General features: G+C 33.6%; 2 protein-coding genes across 3 annotated transcripts in view; one reads left to right on the plus strand and one right to left on the minus strand.

Moving 5' to 3' along the window:
- LOC6642147 (neuroguidin) overlaps positions 1-24,439 on the minus strand; it is a 58,806-nt gene that overhangs the window by 26,906 nt on the left and 7,461 nt on the right. Inside the window, exon 1 of one of the 2 annotated variants that reach the window (XM_023176041.1) lies at positions 6,736-6,762. The exons of the other annotated variant lie outside the window; for it this stretch is intronic. Within the exon in view, the coding sequence (XP_023031809.1) occupies positions 6,736-6,747 (12 nt within the window). The 5' untranslated portion in view covers positions 6,748-6,762. Of the gene's footprint in view, positions 1-6,735; positions 6,763-24,439 lie in introns of those variants that run through there. 2 annotated transcript variants of the gene reach the window in all.
- Positions 7,512-17,931, plus strand: LOC6642151 (ABC transporter G family member 20). Its single transcript, XM_002065355.4, has 9 exons — positions 7,512-7,719; positions 14,447-14,580; positions 14,656-15,078; positions 15,136-15,229; positions 15,502-15,851; positions 15,916-16,325; positions 16,431-16,617; positions 16,736-17,088; positions 17,158-17,931. Exons 2-9 carry the CDS (start codon positions 14,477-14,479, stop codon positions 17,367-17,369), a joined length of 2,133 nt encoding a protein of 710 aa, XP_002065391.1. The 5' UTR covers positions 7,512-7,719; positions 14,447-14,476; the 3' UTR covers positions 17,370-17,931.

A 24,439-nucleotide genomic window follows, 5' to 3' on the forward strand; every position in this document is an offset into this window, starting at 1 on the left:
TTTAATTTTCATAAGAAACAGAAAAGACGCAGCTAAATTACCAAAAAAAAAATCTTAATATATGTTAAAACTCCATAAATTTGGATTACTTAGAGATCTATCCGTCCGACAAATACCAATTATATATTTTTCACTGAAAATCAGGGACATTTTGGTATTCGGAAAAAGTTTGAGAGCCTTAAAGACAGAAAGTCTCATTAAAGCCTATGATATTTCTTAGCACAGAGTAAAAGTCCAACACTAAAACTTTATGTTAACTTTATTAAAAAAGATATTTCTTAAAAATATCGCCACAGAAATCTAAACTTCGATTTGTCACTTAATTAAGCAGGTCTCAAAAACAATGCAAATATTGCTACATTGACACTTGATAATTATTGATCAATTGTCAGCAAAAAACTTGAAATATTTAATTGAGTGCATAAAAAATAGAAAAAACTTTCCATAATAAATGGGAATTACGTCAATTTCTTAAAATAGTGTTAAATCTAATGTTTATCTTATTAACAGATGTTTATATTATTTTTCTAATTAACAATATAAGAGCCAAACAAGTCATAGGAAAATTATTATTTGTTGATCACTAACAGAAATGGAAAAAAAATACTTTTACAAGAGGCCCCTGAGTCTAAAAGGTACCAAGTTCAAATTACATGACACAAAGCACTTACAGTACTTCCGGAGTGTTTTTTTAAGTGGCTTAGGTCACATTAGGTAAACCAACTAAAAGACTATTGCAGCTTATCATTGTTGGTTCTCAGAAACTTTCGCTGTTCATTATTGGGACATAGAAATTGCTTCATTGGCTCTCGCCACAATTTTGCTCTGTGGACATCTGGTTCCTCCAACATACTGTTCCATAGGACCTTTGATAGAACCGCATGTCCCAATTGACTGTAGTGAACGCAATCGTGTGAAAAGAAATGCATATCCATTACCCCATCATTGGTAAAGAGGCTAGTCATGTTTCTAAGAAAACTATGGGGAATTATGGCAAAATCCCTTCTCTGAAATTCTGGCAATTGGGCAACTTTCAGTTGATCACTTTGCATGCGTCTCACAGCGGTGTAGTAACGTGTCGTTAGATAACTATCAAAGCAAGTGCAACCAAATCTCTGACCCCCACGACACTCTTGAGGCGCTTTACGTATCACTTTCATGATTTCATCAATATCTGGCATTAGAATAAAATTGATAAGCAAACGAGGTATATTATCCCTGAGTAGAGTAAAAGTCTCTTTCAACATGCGTTTTTCCATGCGAAGAAATGCCTCGGTATCCTTCCAATGGCACAGTTCAGTGCATATATCATTGACGCCCACCTGAATGTTGAGTAGCTTCCAATGCTTCTGCATATCTACTTGGGGATCACTTTTCAAACGCTTAATGAGCACATGAGCCTGAAAAGGCAAATCACGTAACATCAACATGGGTTCAGCCACAATGAATCGAGCCAACTTCACATCTGCCATTAGACTATGTCCCACTGCATAGCCGTATAGTTGGGGATTAAACACTTTCAATATATTTGGCAAAGTCAAAACTGTGCGCCAAGATTCGATGCCGCCGCCTGTAAAAGTAAGTCCACGATACTCGGCTATGGAACCAATTGCATTTAAGGCCATAATTCCACTACCAGCATTCACAGAGTCACCAAAAGCAGCCACTATATCTATATCTCCAGGTCGAAGTTGCTTAATATCCTGCGGTATTTCCCTTGAACGATATTCACTCACATTGGCACAGGGAAACTCCTCACTATTGGGTATCTCTGGTTGAATTTTACCAGCCTCCAAATTACGCTCATATATGTAATCCAAGTCCGAGAGAGTTCTCAATTGTGTGTAGTTTCTTACAAAGAGCATGAAATCACGTAAATTATCCAAATCCGTGTAGTACATGCTGCCATCCTCTTGAGCTCCAAAACGAAAGGGCACATGATGGGCTCCAGATTGATTTAACAGTTTTTCCGATTCGTTTACTGTTGCATCTGGTCCTGGCCGTGCAGCAACCAATGCCATTAAAGAAATTATCATTGTAGATAGCAACATTATTTGATTTTTTTTTTTTTTAATTTTGCTTCCAAGCGCCTTTAAACGCCCTCTCAAAGTTGTCTTTTAAGACTGAATAGTCAAAATATTTTGTGTTTTCGTTTTCTTTAATTCTGGCAGTTTTATATTTACGCACAAAAATTATGATTCTTAGTATCAGAGGGTCGAAGTTTCTAAATACACAGCTTGACCTTAGATTATACACTTAAAAAAACCTACGAATTTAAATATTTTGTTTAATATTAAAAGTAACTTTATTAGTACTTAATTTTCCCACAAATTTGAATTTCTTTCTCACTTTCTTAGTGTAAGATTTTGTTAAGGGGTATGTAACCCAGTTTATTTTTGTTAACAACTAAAGATCTAATGATCTTTCACATCATTATTCTATTATAACTACAATTTTCTAGGCTAAAGTTCTAGATTTTGTACAGGGTGCTTTGTTTGGATGGTAAGTAGAAAAACTTTTAACTAATTTGATAAATTAATGTTCTATTCTGATATTAACCTGTTTCTTACATTGTTTGCTTCAATCAACATTTAGACTTCAGACCTGATTAAGATGGGAAAACGTGGCAAATGAAAATTTATCCCTCATATTTTATTTATGGTCTGGATACATTATTAAATAAACTTGAATTGACTTAATTGATTCAATTGCTACCTTTTAGCCCACGATAAAATGGAAAGTTGGCAAAGTCTTTACCAACCATTAATAGATTTTTATTACTTTTTATATAATGTACTAGTTTTACCTATCTATCTACATGTATGTATGTCATTAAGACTTGAGTAGTAAAATTAGCTAGTTGTTCCGCCTTTTTTGCATTAATTTGTGAGTTGTGCACTTTTTTATAGCGCTTAATAAATATGTAATTTAAAAGTCAATTAGATGTTTAAGTATTTTATAGATTTTGTTGCCCATACACTAGATAGTTAAGTCCACAAAGTTGCCGTCAATTTATTATTATTTAAGTCTCTGGCAATAAATTGGGTATATTTACTTTAATCAAATGGAAAAAACTTTGCTCGTTCGACTTTTTGTTTATCCCCCAACAAGAGCCTGCAAATTCAAGCTTAACAAATAATATTATTTTCTAACAATCGGAAGAGAATATAAACTTCGATATGAACTGAGCTACATGTTCTTCTCTGTGACATTCCAAAGCTAATTCACCCTTAATTTTTGTATCACAAATGAGACTCAATTAAATAAATGCTAATAAATTTGCTGCAGCTGTCTGGCTAGTGTAAGCGGCATAAAAATGTCACAGCTTCAATTTGTTGTTATATTTTCAACTTTGTGAAGACTCTGAGACTCTTGTTGCACAATGTATCTTCAATTAGCAACATTGTTGCTGAGTGGGAGAAAAAGTTGCTAGCTCTCGATCTATGTATGAATGGTTAAAGGTAGAAAGCTTTTACGAAATAAACGCAGCTTAAAAGCTTTTTAAATAGCCCCAAAAAAATGTAAATTAAAAGCTTCGTAGAGTTGCCAAAGTTGCAACAGGTGAATGATCACCAAAAATTTAGGTGACTTTAATTGAAATTGCGAAATCGATTTGTTTAAAATTTATAATGCTTTATAAAAAATAAAAATGTATATAGTTTCTGATCGAAACTATATTGGCCAAAGGTCAATTGTACAAATATCGTCAAAATGGTTGCTAATCGTTATGGAAAACTTAACCAGATCTCTAATTGGCAACTCAACCGGGGGGTAACCTTGAACCATAAAACCAAAAAGCAACACAAAAATGAAATGCAACCGAAAAAAAATGGGGGGAAAAAACAAAAACAAAAACTGATTCCAACACAATAATAAAAGCAGCATTAGACGCCAGCCAGTAGCAGCATTAACCAACATTTTACATTTTAATTACAGCATTTAATTGTTGCATGTTGAGCGATATTCATCGAAATGCAAAAATGTAAAAACATGCCAAAAGAGTGACACGTAAAGAACATTATTGTAAATAAAAATAATATTAATAATTAATTCGTTGATCATTTGTTTAATGGCCAAAGACAAACACAATAAACCCATCTGTTATTACAAAACTTTTTAACCTCGCCGCAATTGCCCAGAGAGCAAGAGCTAATAGGGTCTCCAAGAGAGAGAGAGAGAGAGAGAGAGAGAGAGAGAGAGAGATAGAGATAGAGAGAAAGAGAGGTAGAGCAAGCTAAAAGAGATTGAAATAAAGTAATAAATAAATTGTGAGCCAAAGAGCGGACTGATGGTTAGTTGAAGAAGCCAATAACGAAGCAGTTGCATTTTGTTTATACTTAAAATTTGAACCATTTTAACAAATTTGTTCAAGACTGAAAATTTATAAAAATTTGTATGAGCGAAACTTTAATGCTCTTTAAGTGAAACAAATGGTTTTGTATAACAGTTTGAAATGTTTTCTAATAATAAATTTTAGAATAAAATTAATTATAGGTATTCCACAGATTATAGTCGAAGTTAACTGTTGTACATATCTCCTTTATATAGAAACTGTATTTATATTCAATACATTTTAATCTGTCAACCTAGTTCATTGATTTTTATCTAGTAATACTAAGACTGTTTAAAACCAAGACTGTATAACTGTTGTACAATATTTCGATACAGTGTTTTACAATCGATGTACACACTTACATACAACTTACATTTATCTGTTATACAACTCTTATAAAACTAGTATACAGTGTTATTCAAACTGTCATACAGGTGTTTTAAAATATGTAACTATATTAACTCAAAATTGTGCAACTGTTCTACGATTTGGAATCATTTTTAACTAGATCGTCTAGTGCATAGACTCACCTTGCGTAGAGCCCCACGCACTTTCCGAGACCCTAAAGAGCAACAGCGCTCTGTCAACTCAATTAGGCCAACCCAGACGGGCAGTGGAACAGACCGACAGAGAGACAGACAGACAGTAAAGCAGCTAGTTAACCGTTGCACAACCGGCAACAACTTTGCGACATTTTTGAACAGTGTTTAAAACAAAATATACGAAAAATATTACAAGTCGCTTGGGCTAAACCTTGTTTGCCATTTAGTTGGCCTGATCAATAAACCAACTAACTATAAGAGAAGAAAGACACGACGAGTAAGAGTCGTAGAGAAAGAGAGAGACAGGTAGGAGACTGCAAACAGGTGATGCGTTCAACACACTCTAAGTGGGTTAATTAAACCCATCTCTTTCGCACTCATTTATCGTCCGAACCCCTCTGTTTTGCTCTCTGTCTGATAACGGAGGCGTGCAGACTTGAGTTAAGTGCCAAGCGTGCGCTTGCGCAGTCACAGCGTCAAGGTCGCCTATTGTAAAAGAAAGCGCCAACGCTCTGGCCTTGAACACGAAATTATGTTTTGTTGTTGTGATCGGTTTTAAAAAGCCCATCGAGGAAGATGATGCAGCCTCCCCAGTCTCAGTCAGGAAATTAATGCAACTCCAAAATTTATGCTTCAGTTAAACCAAAACATTTTTTTCGATTGTTTAAACTGAAATTAATGTTTTGGCAAACTTGTGCAATAGAAATACAGCATCTCCGCATTGTATTCGCAACAAGCAAAATAAGTTGTGAAAAATGTTTGACTCGTAAATGGGTTAAGCGTATGCAGATTAAAATCACAAATCGCTTGCATGAAGGTTAAAGGGGCGGGGTCATCCGATGGGGAAATTAATACATATATTTCAAATTGCTAATACCAAAAACACAATAAAGAAACAAAATATATATTAAAATTTAACTCGTTTCAAATAAGCCGATATATAAAGTTGAAAAAAAAGCAAAGTCACAGTTGCTGACAGAAATCTAAAAGGGAAGCACTGCCATGGTAATGACTAAAAAACAACAAAATAATAGTTAGAATTAATTGTTAATTTACATTATTAAACTAATCAATATCATCAATTGAAGTCATACTGTCTCAAAAGATTCACTATCAGTAGAAATTTTAATTCTTAAAATGATTAAAAAGCGAAAGAAATATCTTATATGCTTTATTCTGTATATAAGCTTCGCCTGGTTTAAGACTTTTGTTATAATCTTAAAAAGACTTTGTTTACCTAAGGTAGAATGTTTTATGTTTTGTTTTTTTTTTTTCAATTGATCATTGACCAGACCAAGTACATTAAGCGGTTTCTTTGAACCCTTGAAAATTTGGGACTTTAAACTTTATTTTTAATATTTTTGATTTATAAGCAATGAATTCCTCATGCATGAGCAAGTAAAAAGTAATAAGAATTTCATTTACAAGCATTTAAAAATAAATTTATGGAAAAATTATGAACCCAAAACCTGAACTAAACTCTAAGGGGCTGTACTTTTGTTTAATGTATTTAGAATGAACTGTCAGAACCTTGAAAAGTTTGTTGGCAACTTCCTCAATAGTGTTCTCGTTTGACATTTGAAGAGAGACACACGTCTCTGAAGTCAGCTGAGGCTGTGGAAGATGATGATAATGATGATGAGGTCGATGGTTGGTGGGCAAAGGTCTGGCCACGTGCCAGACGAAAAGTAATTCTACAATCTTTTTGTATGGATCTATAAAATATTATATAAAAATTTTTTCTGGTTTCTAACATGAATTTTGCATGACGTTCTAGCTTAAAATGCGAAAACTTTGTCGGAAATAGTAATTGAATAATATTAAACATATTTTTTCTCATTTTCAATAATCAAAACTCACCATTATAAACATATCAAGTAAAGTATTTTAACATACCTGCAAAGAAGAAAGAAATTAATTATAATTATTAACATATTCAAAAATGTTAGAAAAGTAATTATAGTAATTAAGACTAATTTCGCAAAATTTTATAAATTTCAGTGGGGAATGGGCAGTAGAAAGAATAAAAATAGAACAAAACGACAAATATTCCCCAGGCTTTAATGTCTTAGTATACATTCATATCTAATTATAACTATTAGAAATTTATATTCCCAGTTTCGTTAAATTTAAAACAGAAAACGACTAATTTTTACTCTTTAGATAAACAATAAAGCAACAAGTGACTAAAAATGGCAGGTATTACAATCGTATATTCTTTAAACGATGAAATTTCAGATAAGAGCGTATAATTAAGCTAAATTACTGACAAATTTAATAAAATAAGAAGATAAAAAGACTTGACTATAGAAGACAGTAAACAAAAAACTGCTGCGTTGTGCGGCATTAATAATTTTATTTTATAAAATTCATCTTTTCTGTACGTCTTTCATATAGGCAAAGGAAAAAAAAAACAATGTATAAAAGGAAGCAACACAAAAAAATTCGCATTTAATTTGAGTATTTTTTTTTCTTCGGTTTTTTTCTTTCGATTTACTCTGGCAAAAAGCACCGCGCCGAGTTGCGTTGTGTCGTCAACAACGTCGCAGTCGTAGCTGGGAACTAAGAAATGGGGGGAAAAAAAACGGCTGAGCTTGCGAGCTTGTCAGCGACCACTTGTTGCGCTCAGTCGATAAACGGAGCTTGCGAGCAACACTTGGGGCAAGCGGAGACGAAACGGCCAGCGCGAATAAAACCCACGGCAAATAAAAAAAAAAGAAAGAAAAACCCAAAAAAAATTTTGAAGAAAATTGCAACACAAAGTTAACAAAAATCGAAGCGCGAAGGCGCACAAGGCGAACCTAGAAGTGAGGTTGAGGCAGAAGCTCATATAAATATTAAACGGTACGGTTTAAAAAATCAATATAAAAATATGAAAAGAAATTAAGATTAGAAAACTAAATATAAACTATAAAATAATAACATTTTAAAGTGAAGATAAAGCAAGAATTTTTAAAAATTGTTAAAAATAAGAAAGTAAAATTTTCTGAAATATTTGTTAAATGTTTATATTTGTACGAAAATAATTTGAAAAATTATTTCGTAAAAAAAAAACACACACACGAAACGAAAGACTTAAGACACAAACTTGAGCTGCCGCGAAGCATGAAACATTTAAGTGAAGTGAAGTGCCCAAATATGTATGCTGGTGTGTGTTAGTGTGTTGCGTGTATATAATATTTTTCTGTCTGTGTATATGTGTGTGTGTGTGTGTGTGTGTGCATATGTTTTATTGACCAAACAAATAAAGAAAACTCACGCCAAAAAGCAAAGCGAAAGAAAGAAGTTATTCATAATATTTTGTGGTCTCTCCTTTTGCACATTGTATTTGAAAGACGAAGCAATAAAATATAAAGTAAAATCAACACAAACTAAAAAAATATATGAAAGATGTGGGGACAATGTGAAAAAAAGAGTGTGTGGTACTGTTTTTTAGTCCATTTGTTTGTTTTTCCACACTTCTATTTAGAGAGAAAGAGAGAGAGAGAGAGAGAGAGAGAGAGAGAGAGAGAGAGAGAGAGAGAATGAGGGAGATACACGAGGAGCGAGTGGTGCAGCGATTGAGCAATTTGAAATATTGCAACAGCCTCTCGACTCCTCCAGCATGACTGTCATAAATTTGTTGTTCAGCTTAACTTCAAGAAAAAGTGGAGAACGAAAGGAAGCAGAAGGGAGATACATGAATAGGCAATTCAAAAATTGACCCTACATGAAGGATAAAGCTCTTTAATGAGGAAAATATGACTAAATTAATAAGCAATTAAAGATCTGAAGTAACCTTAGCTGGAAAGTATAAAGGCAAAGAAAAAGTTTCTTATCAAAAAAGAAAAAAATTACGAAAGTTCTATCACTTTTTCGAGTCTCTTTATATGTCTAAACTTATTGTTATATTTTTTTATATAATTGTGAGTGAAGTTGTTACATGTGTACACTAAACTGCAATGCAAACAAAAACCACAAAAGTGACACAGAAAGAAACAAAACGCTATAACTAACAGACGTGAAAAACTATACACACAAAACACAGAAAGAAAGAAAAAACGCCAAAAAAACAAATATAAAATGGCAACATAACAAAATGAAAACAACAACAACAAAAGTTTGAAGAAAAGAAAAGATGCATAATGAAAAGTAGAAAATTATAATCAAAAAGAAAGAAAATTACATGAGCTTGCAATGAGCAAGCAAACAAGAAATTGCCAATTTGGCGAGATGCATGTAATAGAAATCATTCATAAATGAATAAAGCAAAAGTTCAACTAAAGGAAAAACTAAATAAATTATTTTCTATAAAGTGGAAATTATTACGAGTTATATTATTAACTATAAACCTTTTCTAGAAAAACTATTTTAAATATCTAAATGACATTTGCCAGTTGGAGACACGGAATTTCTATTGAATATCAGTCTTTATTAAAGAAAATCTTTTTGCTGAATCTCGTTTTCGATTTCTCATTTCATATCTTTAAAGTTTAAACTAAAGACTTTAACTCTAAGAAAAACTATGTTCTATTCAGTTATTGAACATATAGTTTATGTATAACAGGGTATACAAGTTTAAATAGCAAACATTTGAGTACTTTGAATGATGGGCACAACGGGAATGAATTGCATTTTATTATTATTTATTTTTTTATAATTATCATTGAGGAATGAGTAATCAGATTTAGTAAAACATATTGTTAAGATTTCTGTCTTATCCAACAAGTTATGCAACTTAGATTATGGCATGACAGTGTCTATATGTAGATCAGAAAATGACTTTAGACTTGTGGTTGAAAGTTGTCTATAGTAAACATTAGTTTTATTAGCTCATAAATAGTTTTCTTATAGTTTTCAAACTTCACTTGAGACTTGAATTAAACACTTTGAAAACAAAGTAAATGATATAGGCACACAACTATCTGAAGCAGACAGCTGTTGCTGGCCAAGTCTGTTGCTGTGTTGTTGCCATTAACGTTGTAGCTGTTGCAGCTTTGGCCGAAATGATTGTTGTTGCCATTATATAAGAAGTGGCCATGCCACAAAAAAAAAAAAAGAAACTAAAAAAATAAAGAAAAAGCAAAAGGAAAGATGAAGAAAGAGCTGAAGAGAAAAATAGTCGGCAAACGAGAAGGAAGCAGCAGCAAGTCGCAACTAGCCTGACAGAGAGTTGTTGTTGCGGCTGCTGTCTGCTGGCTGCATGTTGCATGTGTGTCTACTTGATGGTGTTGGTGCTGCATGTTGCACGAACTAAATACCCACTAACACTGCTATATTGCACGATTCGATTGCGCGAGGTCTGTTAAATAAGCCGTTAAACTGCATCAAGGTAACAACCGCTTGAAGTGGGCGTGTTTTAAAGGCGTTAACGGAGTTCTTTTTTTTCTCATTTTTGACTGATTACAGCAAAATCAGCGACTTTTGTTTTCTTGAGGGTCTCCCTCTCTCTCTCTCTCTCTTTTTGGTGTGTGTCTTTGTCCTCCTCTCTCTCTCCCTCTCTTGCCTCTATGCAGCTCATGGCCGTCACAGAAATTATTTTGACCAACTAAATTGCAAGCATTGCAAAATATTTGCAAATATCATAAAGCTGCATATGCAGCAACAACAATATTAACAACAAAAACATCGATATAAACAATTTTTCATATGCGGCGGCGTCTCTGGCAATTGAGTTACGACGACGCTGACGTCCGACGTTGACGCCGACAGCGGACGTACCCACTAACCAGTTGGCAACCTTGGCTTCGCGTTATTTTTGGCGCTGCTTTGCCTTGTTTTTTTTTTTTTTTTTTTTTTGGCTGTCTGACTTTGCCGTTTGCCGTGTTTTTATACCCTGTGAGAAGTGCTTTCATTATGATCAGGTGTTTTCAATGCATAGAAGACGAAAGCTTTGCATAAAAATAGCCTAAGTTAATCAGACCGTCTAATGCCATAACTCAATAGGCCCAAACATAGTGAACCTCAGTTCCAATATAAGAGAAGAACATATCAAACATATAGTCAAACAAAAAATAGGTCTTTTTGTTTACCTGTGAGGTAAATGTCTCAAAACACTTGATGATGAAAAAAAGTGGAATTAGCTTTAACAATTCGAAAGCTGGATTATGTTTTTGAAAAATTGTGCTTCTAAGAAGTTTCAAATTATTTGATATTTCTTATTAAAAGCCAAAATAAACAAATCAATAAAATCATCAAAAATATTGCAGTTTTTCCGCTTAAATTACTAACATATTAAGCGCCAAAGTGCACTCTTAAGTGTAAGAGGGCTAACAAGTGTCACATGTGTTCTTTCCCATTAAAATCTTATGCCATAAAAAAGGTTTTTAGATAGGTTTTTAGATTTAGGTTTAGACGTCAAAATTTGTTTCTTTATTAGGTTTTTTCCATTGCGCAACAAAACCAATTTCAAGGGTATGTAAAGTTCGTCACAGGCATTGACAGAATTAGCTCGACTTTCTGGATATAAAATGGCACGATAAGTTTAGAAGGTTTTGGAGTCAAGTAGGTTAACTGAAAGGGATTGGTTTTCGAAGATCATTAAATAAATTTCTTACGACGTGCTTTTGGTATAAAATTTCTAAGGGCAAGGAACAAATTCGTTTAACTTCATTTTGTTGTAAATTAATTGATATTCGACAATAAACAACATAATGCATATAAGGAGGGAAATATTTTAGATTCAAATTTATTCAATTTTAAAATTATTAACATCAAAACTTTGTTTCTATCTACGTTTTCTCTGTCTAAACAATAAGTTGTTTATTCCTTTTGACATAAAGGCTTGAGTAATTTGTTGACAAATTTCTTTTAGATTTTGGCCACGCCACTTTTTAAACGACTTTAAAATTTCAAATCGTGTTATTTTTAGGCAATTTGTGTTTGCATATTACCCAAAAAAAAAATACAAGAAAAAACTTTTTATTACGGTTATGACGCTGTTGTAGTAGCTTCAAATTAATATAAACATTGCAAACATTTAATGTTTAAATGTATTGTATTTAGGCTCGTCAGATTGTATTTTTTTTTCGCGCCTCTCGTTCTCTCTCACTCTCTCGCTCTGAGCTGAGGTTGAAATGGTTGTCCTTTGCGTCATCTTGGTTACAATGTTAAGCAAACAGCAACAACATCAATTTATGGCCACGAATTTTGTTGGTTACTAACCTTACTCAATTTTTGTGTGTTTCGGCCAGGTTTTTTTTTGGTTTTTTTTATTATTTTGTTTTACTTTTGGGTTTTTACTTTCGAACATTTTTTATGGGCATTTTGTGTTTGCCTTTTTTTTGTTTTTGTTTCTTGTTGTTTTGTCTTTGTTGCTGTTAGCCGGCGCATTATTAAGTTATCTATGAGATGCGAAGAGATAAATTATAAGAGAGTTGCCAGTTTTTTTTTCTGATTTTTTTTTGGAACAAAACCTCCAATGAGTTGGCACTCAAAGTGGGTCAAAGTCTGACAAGGCGAGGTCATTGATACGTCATTCATGAATTTCGTTTCGCTTTTAACAGGAATGATCGATAATTTAAATGAATAATGAGTAAATAGGAATTACAATAATATTGTTGACTAAATTATGGTTAAATCGAACAGTGAAACTCTGAGTTTTATAAATTTTTATTCTGTTCATTTAATTTTGATAAAAAATTGTGATTTTTTTTTTTGATAGAGATTTTTCAATGCATATCGATATAAGAACATAAAGTGTTTTCCTATTTTTTCTTTATTTTAAACAAAATCGATTATAATTTTGTATTCTGGCTAGTCGCAATTAATTAAGCTTAGTTAGACGTTTTGGTTACACTAATTAAGTATCCACTTTTTCACTTCACAGTTTTGCCTTATAAATTACAATTCATCTCACATAATATGGCGGGTCTTTTTGAGACTTCTCTCATTACTCAAGTTGACACATTCATCAGAATCACATGTTATAGGTAGAAATTCACAATACTCGTCGTCGCCTCTACAGTCAGACTTTTCCCTTTTTTGTTTCTTGAGCCACTTGAGTCAGTATTTTTTTGCGCTATATAGTATATATTTACATACGATATCTTTTTGTGCATTTCACAGACCACTTCACAAAACTTATTTGTTTATTCTATATGCATTCTCTTGACGTCGATACACAATGTCTATATACATACATATATGTATATGATATGTAAAATAAAAGTGTATTTGTTATTCAAGACATTTTGTTTCGTCTGTCTGCCTTTCCTGTTCTGAGTTATAGACGTTTCTTTACTTTTTGTGTAAATTGAAATTTTACATGCATCTAATGCTTGAAGAATTTCACTTGACAATAAAGATACTTTTCTATTGTCTACAATATCTACCATATCCGTCTATATGTATCTGTATCTATGTCACTTACTTTGCTTGCATTTAGTTTTAGCAAAATCTTGTCTTAATATTTACTTGATTTTATTTGCTAATTTTAAATGGAAATTATTATTTGACAAATATGACCTTCTGGTGCCTAGTTCACTGAGCAAGTTCCAAGAACTTGTTAAGTGGAACAACCTTTTCGACCATGAACAAGTTTTTTTTTTCCAATTTTCCATAGTAATAATTGGGAAATTATTTACAGCAATAATTGAGAAAATGATTTCGGAATTGTTAAGGCAAAATATGTAAGTTAAGTTGATTGGTTTTAAAAATCGATTTTGCAGTATTGCCAAATTTGAAATTATTTTTTGTATTGAGTAATTTCTTGTGGTAAGTCGTAAGTTCTGGGTTTTAAATTATCTTTTAAATTAAAGTTAGTATAAAAACTCTTTGAACCCTTTTTTTTACATAAATTTGTTTTGTAAATCCAAAGAGTTTTAATAAGTTTCTTTGCTTATTAGATGACTATTAATTTTTCAAGTTCTCAGTTCTCCTTTGTCAACAATTTATGTTCGATGTTTCTGCACATTCATTCTACACTTTACAGTATCAAATTCCTTAATAGGTATAGATTTAGCACAATGAATGTGGAATTTCATAAAGATGAAAGGTTAATGAAGCAATTTAAGGTATAAAGACTTGAGAAAAAGCCGCAAAAATAATACAAAAAAGTAAAACCATTAAGAAAAATCTACATTAAGTCAACATTTTAATGATTTTTTCAATTAAGAAGCGAATTTGTAAGTCATGCTAGAGAGAGATATAAAAGTTGGGAATTATTCTTTTCTGATATGAAATTCATATAGTAAAAGGTATGCGATCTATTTAGCGTATAAGAAATATATACAGTTCAATGAACTCTCTTTCAACGTGGATTGCGGTTTTTTTTAGTTTTTACAAGTAAACGCGGACATTTGAATATTTTTTTTGTGTGTGTTTTTTTTTTCACTTTCAGCCATGCGCCAAGTTGGCTAATTAGCAAGTGCTTAGAATACATAGAAGTATTATGGTTAGATCGAATGCTTTGTGTGCCATGGCACGTGTCTGTCATAAAGCCTAAAAGCACAAATCAATAAAATACATAACCAAATCAAGAAAACGAGAATTATTGACGCAAATGATTAATTGCATGGGATAGAGAATATAATGGAAATAGATGATGAAAAATTTATATAATTATTATTTATTTATTTTTATTCGTTAACAGAACATAAGATAATTCAAAAATCAAAAAAATATGGCGGCCGTTGAAGTGAGAAATGGTTATAAGTACTATGGCTCCAAATCGAATCCCAAGATTGTGCTCAATCAGCTGAATATGAATGTGATGCGTGGTTCCATGTGAGTGGCATACGAAATGAGTATGAACTTTATCTGCAGATCGATAATGTGTCTGAATATTATTTATGTTTGCAGTTATGGCTTACTGGGTGCCTCAGGTTGTGGCAAAACTACGCTGCTTTCGTGCATTGTGGGTCAAAGGTGTCTAAATGGCGGCGAGGTTAACGTGTTGGGTGTTAAGCCCGGTCTACCTGGCAGTGGAGTGCCGGGATCTCGTGTGGGTTTTATGCCTCAGGAAATAGCTCTGGTCGGGGAGATGACAGTAAAGGAGACAGTTTTCTATTTCGGTCGCATTTATGGCCTAACAGATGAACGTATACGTGACAAGTTCAAGACATTGAAGGACTTATTGCAATTGCCGCCAGCCCGACAAATGGTCAAGCAATGCAGTGGTGGACAACAGAGACGTTTGTCCTTTGCCTGCGCCATGATTCATGATCCTGAATTATTGATTTTGGATGAGCCGACAGTGGGCTTGGATCCCATGTTGCGTGAGAAGTGAGTGAGAAAAAAATTCTTTTATAAATTGAGCTAACTTGAAATTATCGTCAACAGAATCTGGGATTTTCTTGTGGAAACTACCAGAAATAGCAAACTGGCTGTGATTATTACCACACATTATATTGAGGAAGCCAAGCAGGCTAATTGTGTAAGTAAACTTTTATGTTTAAACCAATTTCTTCGAATTTGATTCCTAAAAATATGCAGCCACACTATTTTTCAGCCACATTTGTATTTCTCTCAGTCAAAATATGCAAATTATTCCGTAACATTAGTTCTGTTTTCCTACTCACTAGTTTTTTTCTTACATTAACCACCCACTTTGTATTCATTTATTTGCAATTTTGGCACTCACATCTTTGTAATATGCAGCCACACTGTTTCTTGAGATCAGTTAAAAATATCGGTTCTACTTCACAGATTGGCCTCATGCGTAATGGCGTTCTTCTGGCAGAAGATACGCCTACAAATATCATGATCAAATTTGGCACCCAATCGATTGAAGATGCCTTTCTAATACTCAGTCAAAGGCAGGGCAATGAAGATGAGTTAGTTCAGATATTGGATCAAAATAGAAATCAAGCCTCAGTACCAACAGCTACGCTGCCTACGGAAGTGATAGATACCCATGAACCAAATACAATGGAGAAACCACCATTTCGACATGAAGTAGTAGAAAGTGAAAATCGTAAAAAGATATTCTTTACGACAAAAGGAACAATTAAGGCCTTGATGACTAAGAATTTTGTGCAATTATTTAGACAGCCCTCGTAAGTATTGCGGATATTTAGAGAAAAGCGATTTTAAAATAATATTTTTTGCATTTGTTTTCAGGGGCTTCATCTTTATGCTGTTCTTTCCCATTATACAGTTATCTACCTTCTATTTGGCCATTGGTTTAACACCCAAAGATCTAAATTTGGGCGTCTTTTCGGGCGAAGTAAAGAGCTACAGTGAATGTTTTGACGATAATTTGATTACAGTGTTTAATGCCAATGACAGTTGTCAGTTTAACAAGCTATCGTGTCGTTTTATACAAGAATTGGACGACGATGTTGCCACTCGAAAATATTATGCCACCGAATCGGAAGCATTGAAAGATGCCAAACGCGTCAATACCGTGGGCTATATACATTTTGCGCATAATTTCAGTGAATCGCTATATGCATTAATGGAAGATGGTATTCATGCCCCTGATGGAGCTGTGGACAATGCCGAAATCGGTGTTCACATTGATATGACGGGTAAGGGAGGACATAATTTTTGGGATGCATCGTAGGGCCATTGTCTTTCGAACTTCTAGGTATTCTTTTGTGTCTCTTTCTCTTTTACTTCTATGATTTTTATAGATCAACAAGTGGCCTTCTTTATGCAGCGTAAATTACGCGATAAATTCAGCAATTTCATGGAGAAGGTGGTGGAGGAATGCAATGCATCAAAGGCTTTGGTGGAGTTACCCGTACAATTTCAGGATCCTATCTACGGAAGTAATGATATTGAGTTTCAACAATATTGCGCTCCTGGTGTGGTAATGACGTGAGTAGATGATCAATAATGATTATCACCTACAAAAAACGTAACGATTGATTAAATTCATAATTGATAATGTATTCCATTGAAATATTAACTTATTGATTTTTTAATTTCCTCTTAGGATGGTCTTCTTTTTGGCTACCTTAATGACAGCTACTGTCTTCATTTCGGAACGCATGGATGGCATTTGGGATCGAACTTTGTTAGCTGGAGTTTCGGCCACTGAAATGCTTTGGGCACATTTGCTAACTCAATTGATTATAATGACTTTGCAATCATTTGAAGTCATCATGTTTATAGGACTTGTGTTTGATACGTACAATAAAGGAGATACGATGACTCTAATCGGTTTACTAACAATGACCGCCTTCTGTGGCATGCTGTTTGGTCTTTTTATATCCGTATTCTGTAAAACACACACAGAGGCCAATTTTGTGGCCACAGGAGCCTTTTATCCCATGATTATACTTTGCGGTAAATGTGAAAAAAACACAATATTTCATTTAAAATGTTAATTAAAACATAATTTTTTGTTTTCTTTAGGACTTCTTTGGCCTTTGGAGAGTATGCCAGGTTTCTTGCAAGATTTGGTTATGGTGTTACCATTTACGATACCCTCGATATCGGCAAGAAATGTTATAGAGAAAGGATGGAGCATCACCAATGAGAAGGTCTACAATGGTTTTCTTGTTATGGCCGCTTGGACCATAATATTCTTTGCTCTCTGTCTGGTGGGAATCAGACGTAAGGCGTAGGGCTTTTTCTGAATTTTCTATTTGGGTTGTTCTTCAAATTTTCATTCGGGGACTTTTTTTATTTTGAATAAGTAGTAGATGTATTTGCATTTCTCTATTAGTACCTTAAATAATAATTTAATAATTATTTGAAGCATATCACTCGCATGTTGTAGACTCGCTCATCAATCCCATCTCATCCAAAAAAAACAAAAACAAACACATTAATCAAACGAACAAGTGCAACACTAAATAGTGCCCTCAGAGGTCTATGGTAAAATTAAAATAAACATATGGTCTTAAGGGTGTTTCACAAGAAAATATTTATAAAATCACAAAAATGTGCACAAAATATTTTAAATTTTAATTACGGAGCAATAATTAAAGTTTTTAGTACCACAAATAAATTGCTTTGAATTGAATGTACATAAAAAGCCCTGAACAACATAGGCAATATATAATACCTATACATATAAACCCATAATTAATGAACTATACAAATTGTTAAAGAATTTAGAGCAAGTTGTACTAAAAATGTATGAAAATCGAATATTTGCAAAGCAACCAAAAATACAGAAATTAATAAAAATATTCAAGAAATAATAAAATTATGAGTTTGGTTTTTCAATTTATTCTTTAATCAAATAAATGAACTTAAAACATTTAAAGTTTAAACAAAATATATTTTCAGTAATTAAATTTGAATAATTTCTGAAAAGTGATCTATTTTTCAAAAATTAAATAGTTTTTAGTACGAATAACTTTGGCGAGAATGATTTATATTAGACCAAAAAGCTTAAGGTATGCAGAGAGGCTATAAAATTTCAGTTTGAGTAACCTGAAATAAAGCCATCTAATAAATTTAAATTAAAATTTTACCAACAATATTAAAAATTCATAAAATAATTTTAAAATAATATTAAATTTTATTAAACTCAGGCAAAATTAATAATCACATCCTGAAAACCCTTTCAAAATTAAATAATATTTAGCTTTGTTGATAAATAATAATCTACGATTCACATAACTAAAAACTATGTACATATATTCTCTTTTAAATTTAAGTCAAAAAGAAAAACGAAACCATTTTCAATTAGCTTTACTTAATGCAAACATTGAATCCGGTGAGAAGGAAAAAGGCAAATAACCTCAAGCCACTGTCAACAAGTCCTTCAATGTTTGCCTGAAATATAAAATGCAAAGCAGCGCAAAACTAAAGCGAAAGTTTTCTCCACACCTAAATGAACACACACACACACACACACATACATATATATATTTGTATATATATATATATTTTTATAAATGTCGTGGTGTGTGTGTGTGTGTGGGCCAAGGACAAGGACACGTTCACGACGTTGACTACGACGACGACGATGTCGAGGACATGGCAAAAGTTGCCTGACACACTTCGGGCTTAAAAGTGCTAGACAGAATGTCTGCCCGGTTGGCTGACTTCCAGGCACAGCCAGACTTCTTCTACATCTACCTCCCCTCCCCTCTCTTCCCACTTCCTACACTTGCTACCAACTTCTTGCCTCTGCCACAGTCGTTGTCGGTGTCTGCCAGCAGACATTTTTATTACAAAACTTTATCTTTGCCAAATACGAAAACGAGTAGGAGACCAGAAGCAGCAGGAAACTCTCGTCTGTGTGCGAGTCTGAGTGTGGGTGTGGGTGGGTAGGTAGGGGGTTGAGTGGTTGTGGCATGGTTTCTAAAGTGTCGTTTGGCATTTATATAAGTTGCATATAAAATGTGCAAAAAGTTGTTTGCCAAAGTGTGCGTGAAAGTTGAAGAGAACTTGTTGCTGCCTTCGGCCAAAGGATGAAAATCGAGAATAAAGTGGAGATGCAGATATATAGTAATGGATACACACGTATATACATATGCATACATATGTAGATGTATGTATGAATACAAAAATTTGTAGGTGGGGTAAAATGGCCATTGTTCGGTAACATAAACAATAAATGCTTTTACTTGTATCTATTTTGAAAAGCTGTCATTCATTAATGGCAAAAGCTGTTATGTGTCCAAATTCCAATATCAATTTCACATTGGAAAGAGGAATTTGTGGAATCTAACAGACTTTGACAGGATTATAAAGGATTTTTGAAAGCTTCTAATCTGATGTAATAATGTTATCTATAATATTTTGCTTTAAACTTTAATTGATTCTTGACATTGATATTTTAAAGTGGCCAATACGACACTTGGAGAGAGTCCTTTTTTTCGCTCTGCCTGTTTCCACCCTACCAAGGGAGGGAAAAATACAGGAAAATAGACAAATAGATTAACTACAGCTTACTACAAGATAAATAAGAAAGAATAGAGTTTTCCCCTAAAGGAAGAGAGAAGTCTGAGCAGATTACAGAGTAAGAAAGGACTCAAAAAGGCAAAACTTAGTTGACTGCTCTTCGATTCAGAGTTAAAAAGATTCAAAATACCACAGTATAAGAAAAATTTCTATATTGTGAGATGGTAAATGTAAATTAATTTTAAGTATTTTCTATTGCATTTTTATTTTTCTTTTTTAAAAAAGTAAAATCACCTAAAAAAATTTACCGACGAAGTTTCAAATGCGCATCATCAAGTAAGCCCAACCAATTGACTTTACTTTAGTTAAAGCCAAACTAATAGAGCAAATCCTAAACCGATTTTCTAACTTCTTAAGATTTTGAGTGCCTTTGTAAGTAATTGAAAGGATAACTAACTTCATTTCGCCAAACACACAAGAAAAAAATTCAATGTGTTTCCATTTTTGTAAACTCTTAGGTAAACGAGGAAAGTTAAAGTCATATCAACATAAATCAAAGTCAAGGTTTTAAAGTGCTTTATACAGACTAAAACGAATATAGTATGACTTTCAATGTCGGTCAAATGGTAAAATGAAATTATGCAAAATTTTAAATTGTTTGCAAAATGCAACAGATAGACAAACTCTTAGGGGGTCTAAAAGCAACTTCAGTTTAAAATATTCTCTCTTTCTCTCCTTGTCTCTCAAGCAACAACTAAAAACAGTTTTCAACAGAAATAATCGCATACACATAAACACACACACATAAACACACACAGAGGCAGACAGATAGAAAAGTTGCAAGAGTAGGTCAAGTCGCCTGGAAAAAGTTTTACTCGAGAGTTTGAGTTTTCCTGTGTGTGTGTGTGTGTGTATAACCAAAAACAAAACAAAAAATCACATTTTAAACAAAACTTTTCTATGGCAAAAAACAAAACAAAAATTACAATTTCTGACCTTCAGTATACAACAAAAACAAACAGACCGACCGACAGACAGTTAGACTTTTGGGTGAAACTGTATGCTGTCCCCCGACTCCCTCACTTTCCTGTTGAGAATTAAAGCCTTTCTCGTAGACGATTCTGGCCAAAAATGTTGTTACAACTTTTGCTCCATTTCATGCATATGTAAAATTTGACATTTTCGTCTGCAAAATGAGCGAGACAAAAGGCGTCAAGGGGGGAGTCAAGGGGTTGGGGGATGTGTGGCAGAAAGCTTAGGGTGCAACATTTTGTGGCTGTTTTTGGTAATTTGACCTTAAAAACAAGTTGAACAAACTCAGACGGAACGAAAACAACAAAAACTCTAATATTTAAACGTAATTTTAATGAAGGTAAAAGTGTTTTTTTTTTTTTTGTGTTTTGTTTTGTTGTTTGGTTTTTTGTATGCGCTTTTGTCTTTACTTTGTGGCTGACCAGAAATGTATGTCGAATGTTCTATCTCTCTCTATCACTTTTCTAAACTTTGTTGTGTGTTTGTCTTTTGTGTGTGGTGTGTCCTTATGTATGTCCTTTCAGTTTACATTCCTTGCTCAACAATTTTGCTCGAGTTCATTGACTAAAGGTGTTTCTGTTGTTCTCTCTTCTGTTCTGTTCTGTAAACTCAAAAAGGTAGAAAAGCAAACATTTAACTAGACTTAAAAATCCGACACTAGTAAAGTGTCTAAGAAACACATTTAAAGCAGCAGCAATTAAAGTTAAAAGTAAGAGCATTCAATTAAAAATGAGGGCAAACGAAAGTGAATGAAATTCATATGAACCTTTAAACTTTTTTTTAAGGACTACCGAAAATGGAAAGTATTTTAATATATTTTCAACTTGTAATCACATCCAAATTAAATACCTTAAATACCTTTCCTTCTTATGACTCGAAATGTTTGTTTACTTAAAGTTATCTTAAAAATAAAGTAGAAAGTAAAAAAAACAATGTAAAAGGTGTGCAGATATTTCATTGCTAGCTTTCTTTACTCAATTGAAATAGCTGAGGAAAATATTTCAAATTGTAAGTTAAGTCATGAGTCAAATATATTTTGACAGAAGTAAAAACAAAACCAATATAAATGCCCTCCAATCAAATGCAACAATATTTATCTTCAAAATGGAAAGAAAATTGAGAAATGGAGAAATACAGAGGAGGAAGAAACAAAAAAAAAAAATGGGGAACCATGCAGAAACAATACAAACTACAGACAGGTCCCAGTCAAATCAATGAAAGATGGAAAATCGAATTGAATCGAGTGCAGAGAACAAGGAGGACTTCTGTTGGGCAATCTTTTTGCATTTCATTGACCCTTTAAATGGCAAAGATACAAACTCACGAACACACACACACACACACACATATGCAAACAGTTTTCATTTATATACGACGACGACGAAGATGTCATATATGGCACCCACATCAGATCGAAGCGAAAGAGTTCTGGAGAAAAATTTGATTTGAGAGTTTATTCAATTTGCTTGCATGTGTGCGTAAACACGCATTTGGGAGAGAGAGCATTGCGTTCAAAACTGATGGCTGATGGACAGTTCTCTCCCATTGCGTAGGAGGAGGAGGTAGTGAGAGTGAGAAAGAGAGAGAACTACCGTTTCCCTTGCTCCAACGACTCTGTGAACTCTGGCAATATAATACAATCAACGTTGGACTTCGACTCGATGCGCATTCGATGCGTTTGCCGTTTTTGAGGTAGCTACCGTTGCGTAGGCCCCACACACACACACACTCACACACTCACACAAGGACAGTTATAGGTACATATATGTATCTATATATGTAGACACATCGGTTTTTCCTCTCATATATGCAATGCCATTTTATGTATAGGCTTCGTTTGATTCACTCGCTCCTGCTATTTGCCCCCATTTTTTCTCTCACTCTTTTTTGTGTTGCCTTATGTACTGCTGCATCCTTCGTCCTGACACACACACACACACACAAAATGTGAGAGTTGGTGTGTTTGTGGGGTTGGGAGAAGGCTGGGTGGATAGCTCTGACTGTGGCCATCGTACACATGCGTTTGGCCTTTTGCCTGGCACAAATAACTAGGCAGCCGGACCTGGCGACTGCGGCGGGCGGCGACGGCGGCGGCGGCGGCGTCGCGTTGCGTTGTGTTGCGTTTTGGTCGTTTTATGTGCTGCGCAAATGCTGATTGCGATTCGGTACAGTGGTATAAAACGTTTGAAGAAATCTTACCTGAAATAGACAGAAAAGAAACGAATTTTTTAATTAATTATTTTCCAAAATGACGTATACGCAGGGTATGACAGTTGCTTAGAAAAATGATATAGAGGTTATAAATAAACCAATTTTCAAAATTTTGAGTTTTGTATTAAAAATTGAATATTTAAAAATGTTCTCTATGTTTATAGTTTTTAAACATTTTTGTATACTATTAGAGGTGCAGAAAGATTAAAGGCAATTATCTAAGACAAACCCATGCATATTTAATATTGTTACCTATAAAATCACTTTGTTAATTACTATTTACAGCACTAAGAATAAAGTATACTTATGCAAACGAATTTGTATATTTTTATTCATCGATCAACATATCAAAAATCCTTTTAAATGGTTAAATAATGAATTAATATCAACTAGTATAAATATTTACTATTTATAATGAAGTAAGTAAGTCGTCTCGCCGACTTTGGTATAGTATACACCAGTAAAGCAAATATTTCAAGCATTTTCACATGCTTCTTACAAGCATATCTTAGTATCTCGCTCACTCAATCATACGAGCACCCTAGCGCCCCCACCAGCCAACGGCCAACTCCGGCCTTATGGAAAAACATTTATATGCATAACTCGACTGTTTTTTATCCGATTTTGATCAAATTTGGTATTTTGCTAGATATTAGTATTAAATTTAAGTGTGCCAAATTTGATTGCATGAGGTAAAACAATACGGGAGATAATCAAGTTTTTCAAATTACGGGGGCGGAAAAGGGCGTGGCAAAATTTTTATACATACAAAATGTGTGCATTTACTAATCGAATATACATACCAAATATAGTGTCTCTAGCTAGAATAGTTTTTGAGATAAACGCTTTTTTTAAATTGCGGGGGCGGAAAGGGGCGTGGCAAAAATTTGAAATAAACTTGATCACTCTACATACTACACGAGTTTAATACACTGAAACAGATTTTTTCAGATTGATTCCTAAAGTTGTTTAAGTTCAAAAGTTTTCGTATGCCGGCTCAAGGTCAATAAATAAATATTTAAAAGTTGTCGTTAGTTTTTTGGTTTATAATAGATTTGAATGAAATGCTTTTGTCTTTAGTAGCCTCTTTATTGGTCAGTACAATCCTTGAAAATTTCTTAAGAATTAATCGATCTGCTTGCCAAGTAAAATAATACCTTTATCAAAGATTCTTGAAGTAAGGACTTTTAAGGATCTGAAAAGGGCAGTTGATGTCATTCATGTCATAATTCTTTTTTTAAGAACACTCTATAGTAAATAAATACAAATTATTTTGTATTTCATATGGTAACTTTTTATGCTTAATGATATTCGTCTTATAAATTAAAGATATTATTACTTTTATCGATAACTTATATCAACTTTTGATTTACAAATCATTTTCATCCCACTGTGAACAAAGGCAGAGAAATTAAAAAAAAATTGCGCCTCCCAATGCAGCGACCGAAAAAACAACAACGGCAACAGCAACAGCAGCAATAAACGCGCTGGGGAAAGTGAGAGAAAGAGTGAGCGGCAGCAGAGGAGGTGGAGATGAAAGGGTAGCCATCCAGGCTATGCTTGACGTTGGCTCTGAGGGAGGTAGGGAGGA

The sequence above is a fragment of the Drosophila willistoni genome (assembly GCF_018902025.1).
Source record: "Drosophila willistoni isolate 14030-0811.24 chromosome 2R unlocalized genomic scaffold, UCI_dwil_1.1 Seg167, whole genome shotgun sequence".
Classification (NCBI taxonomy): domain Eukaryota; kingdom Metazoa; phylum Arthropoda; class Insecta; order Diptera; family Drosophilidae; genus Drosophila; species Drosophila willistoni.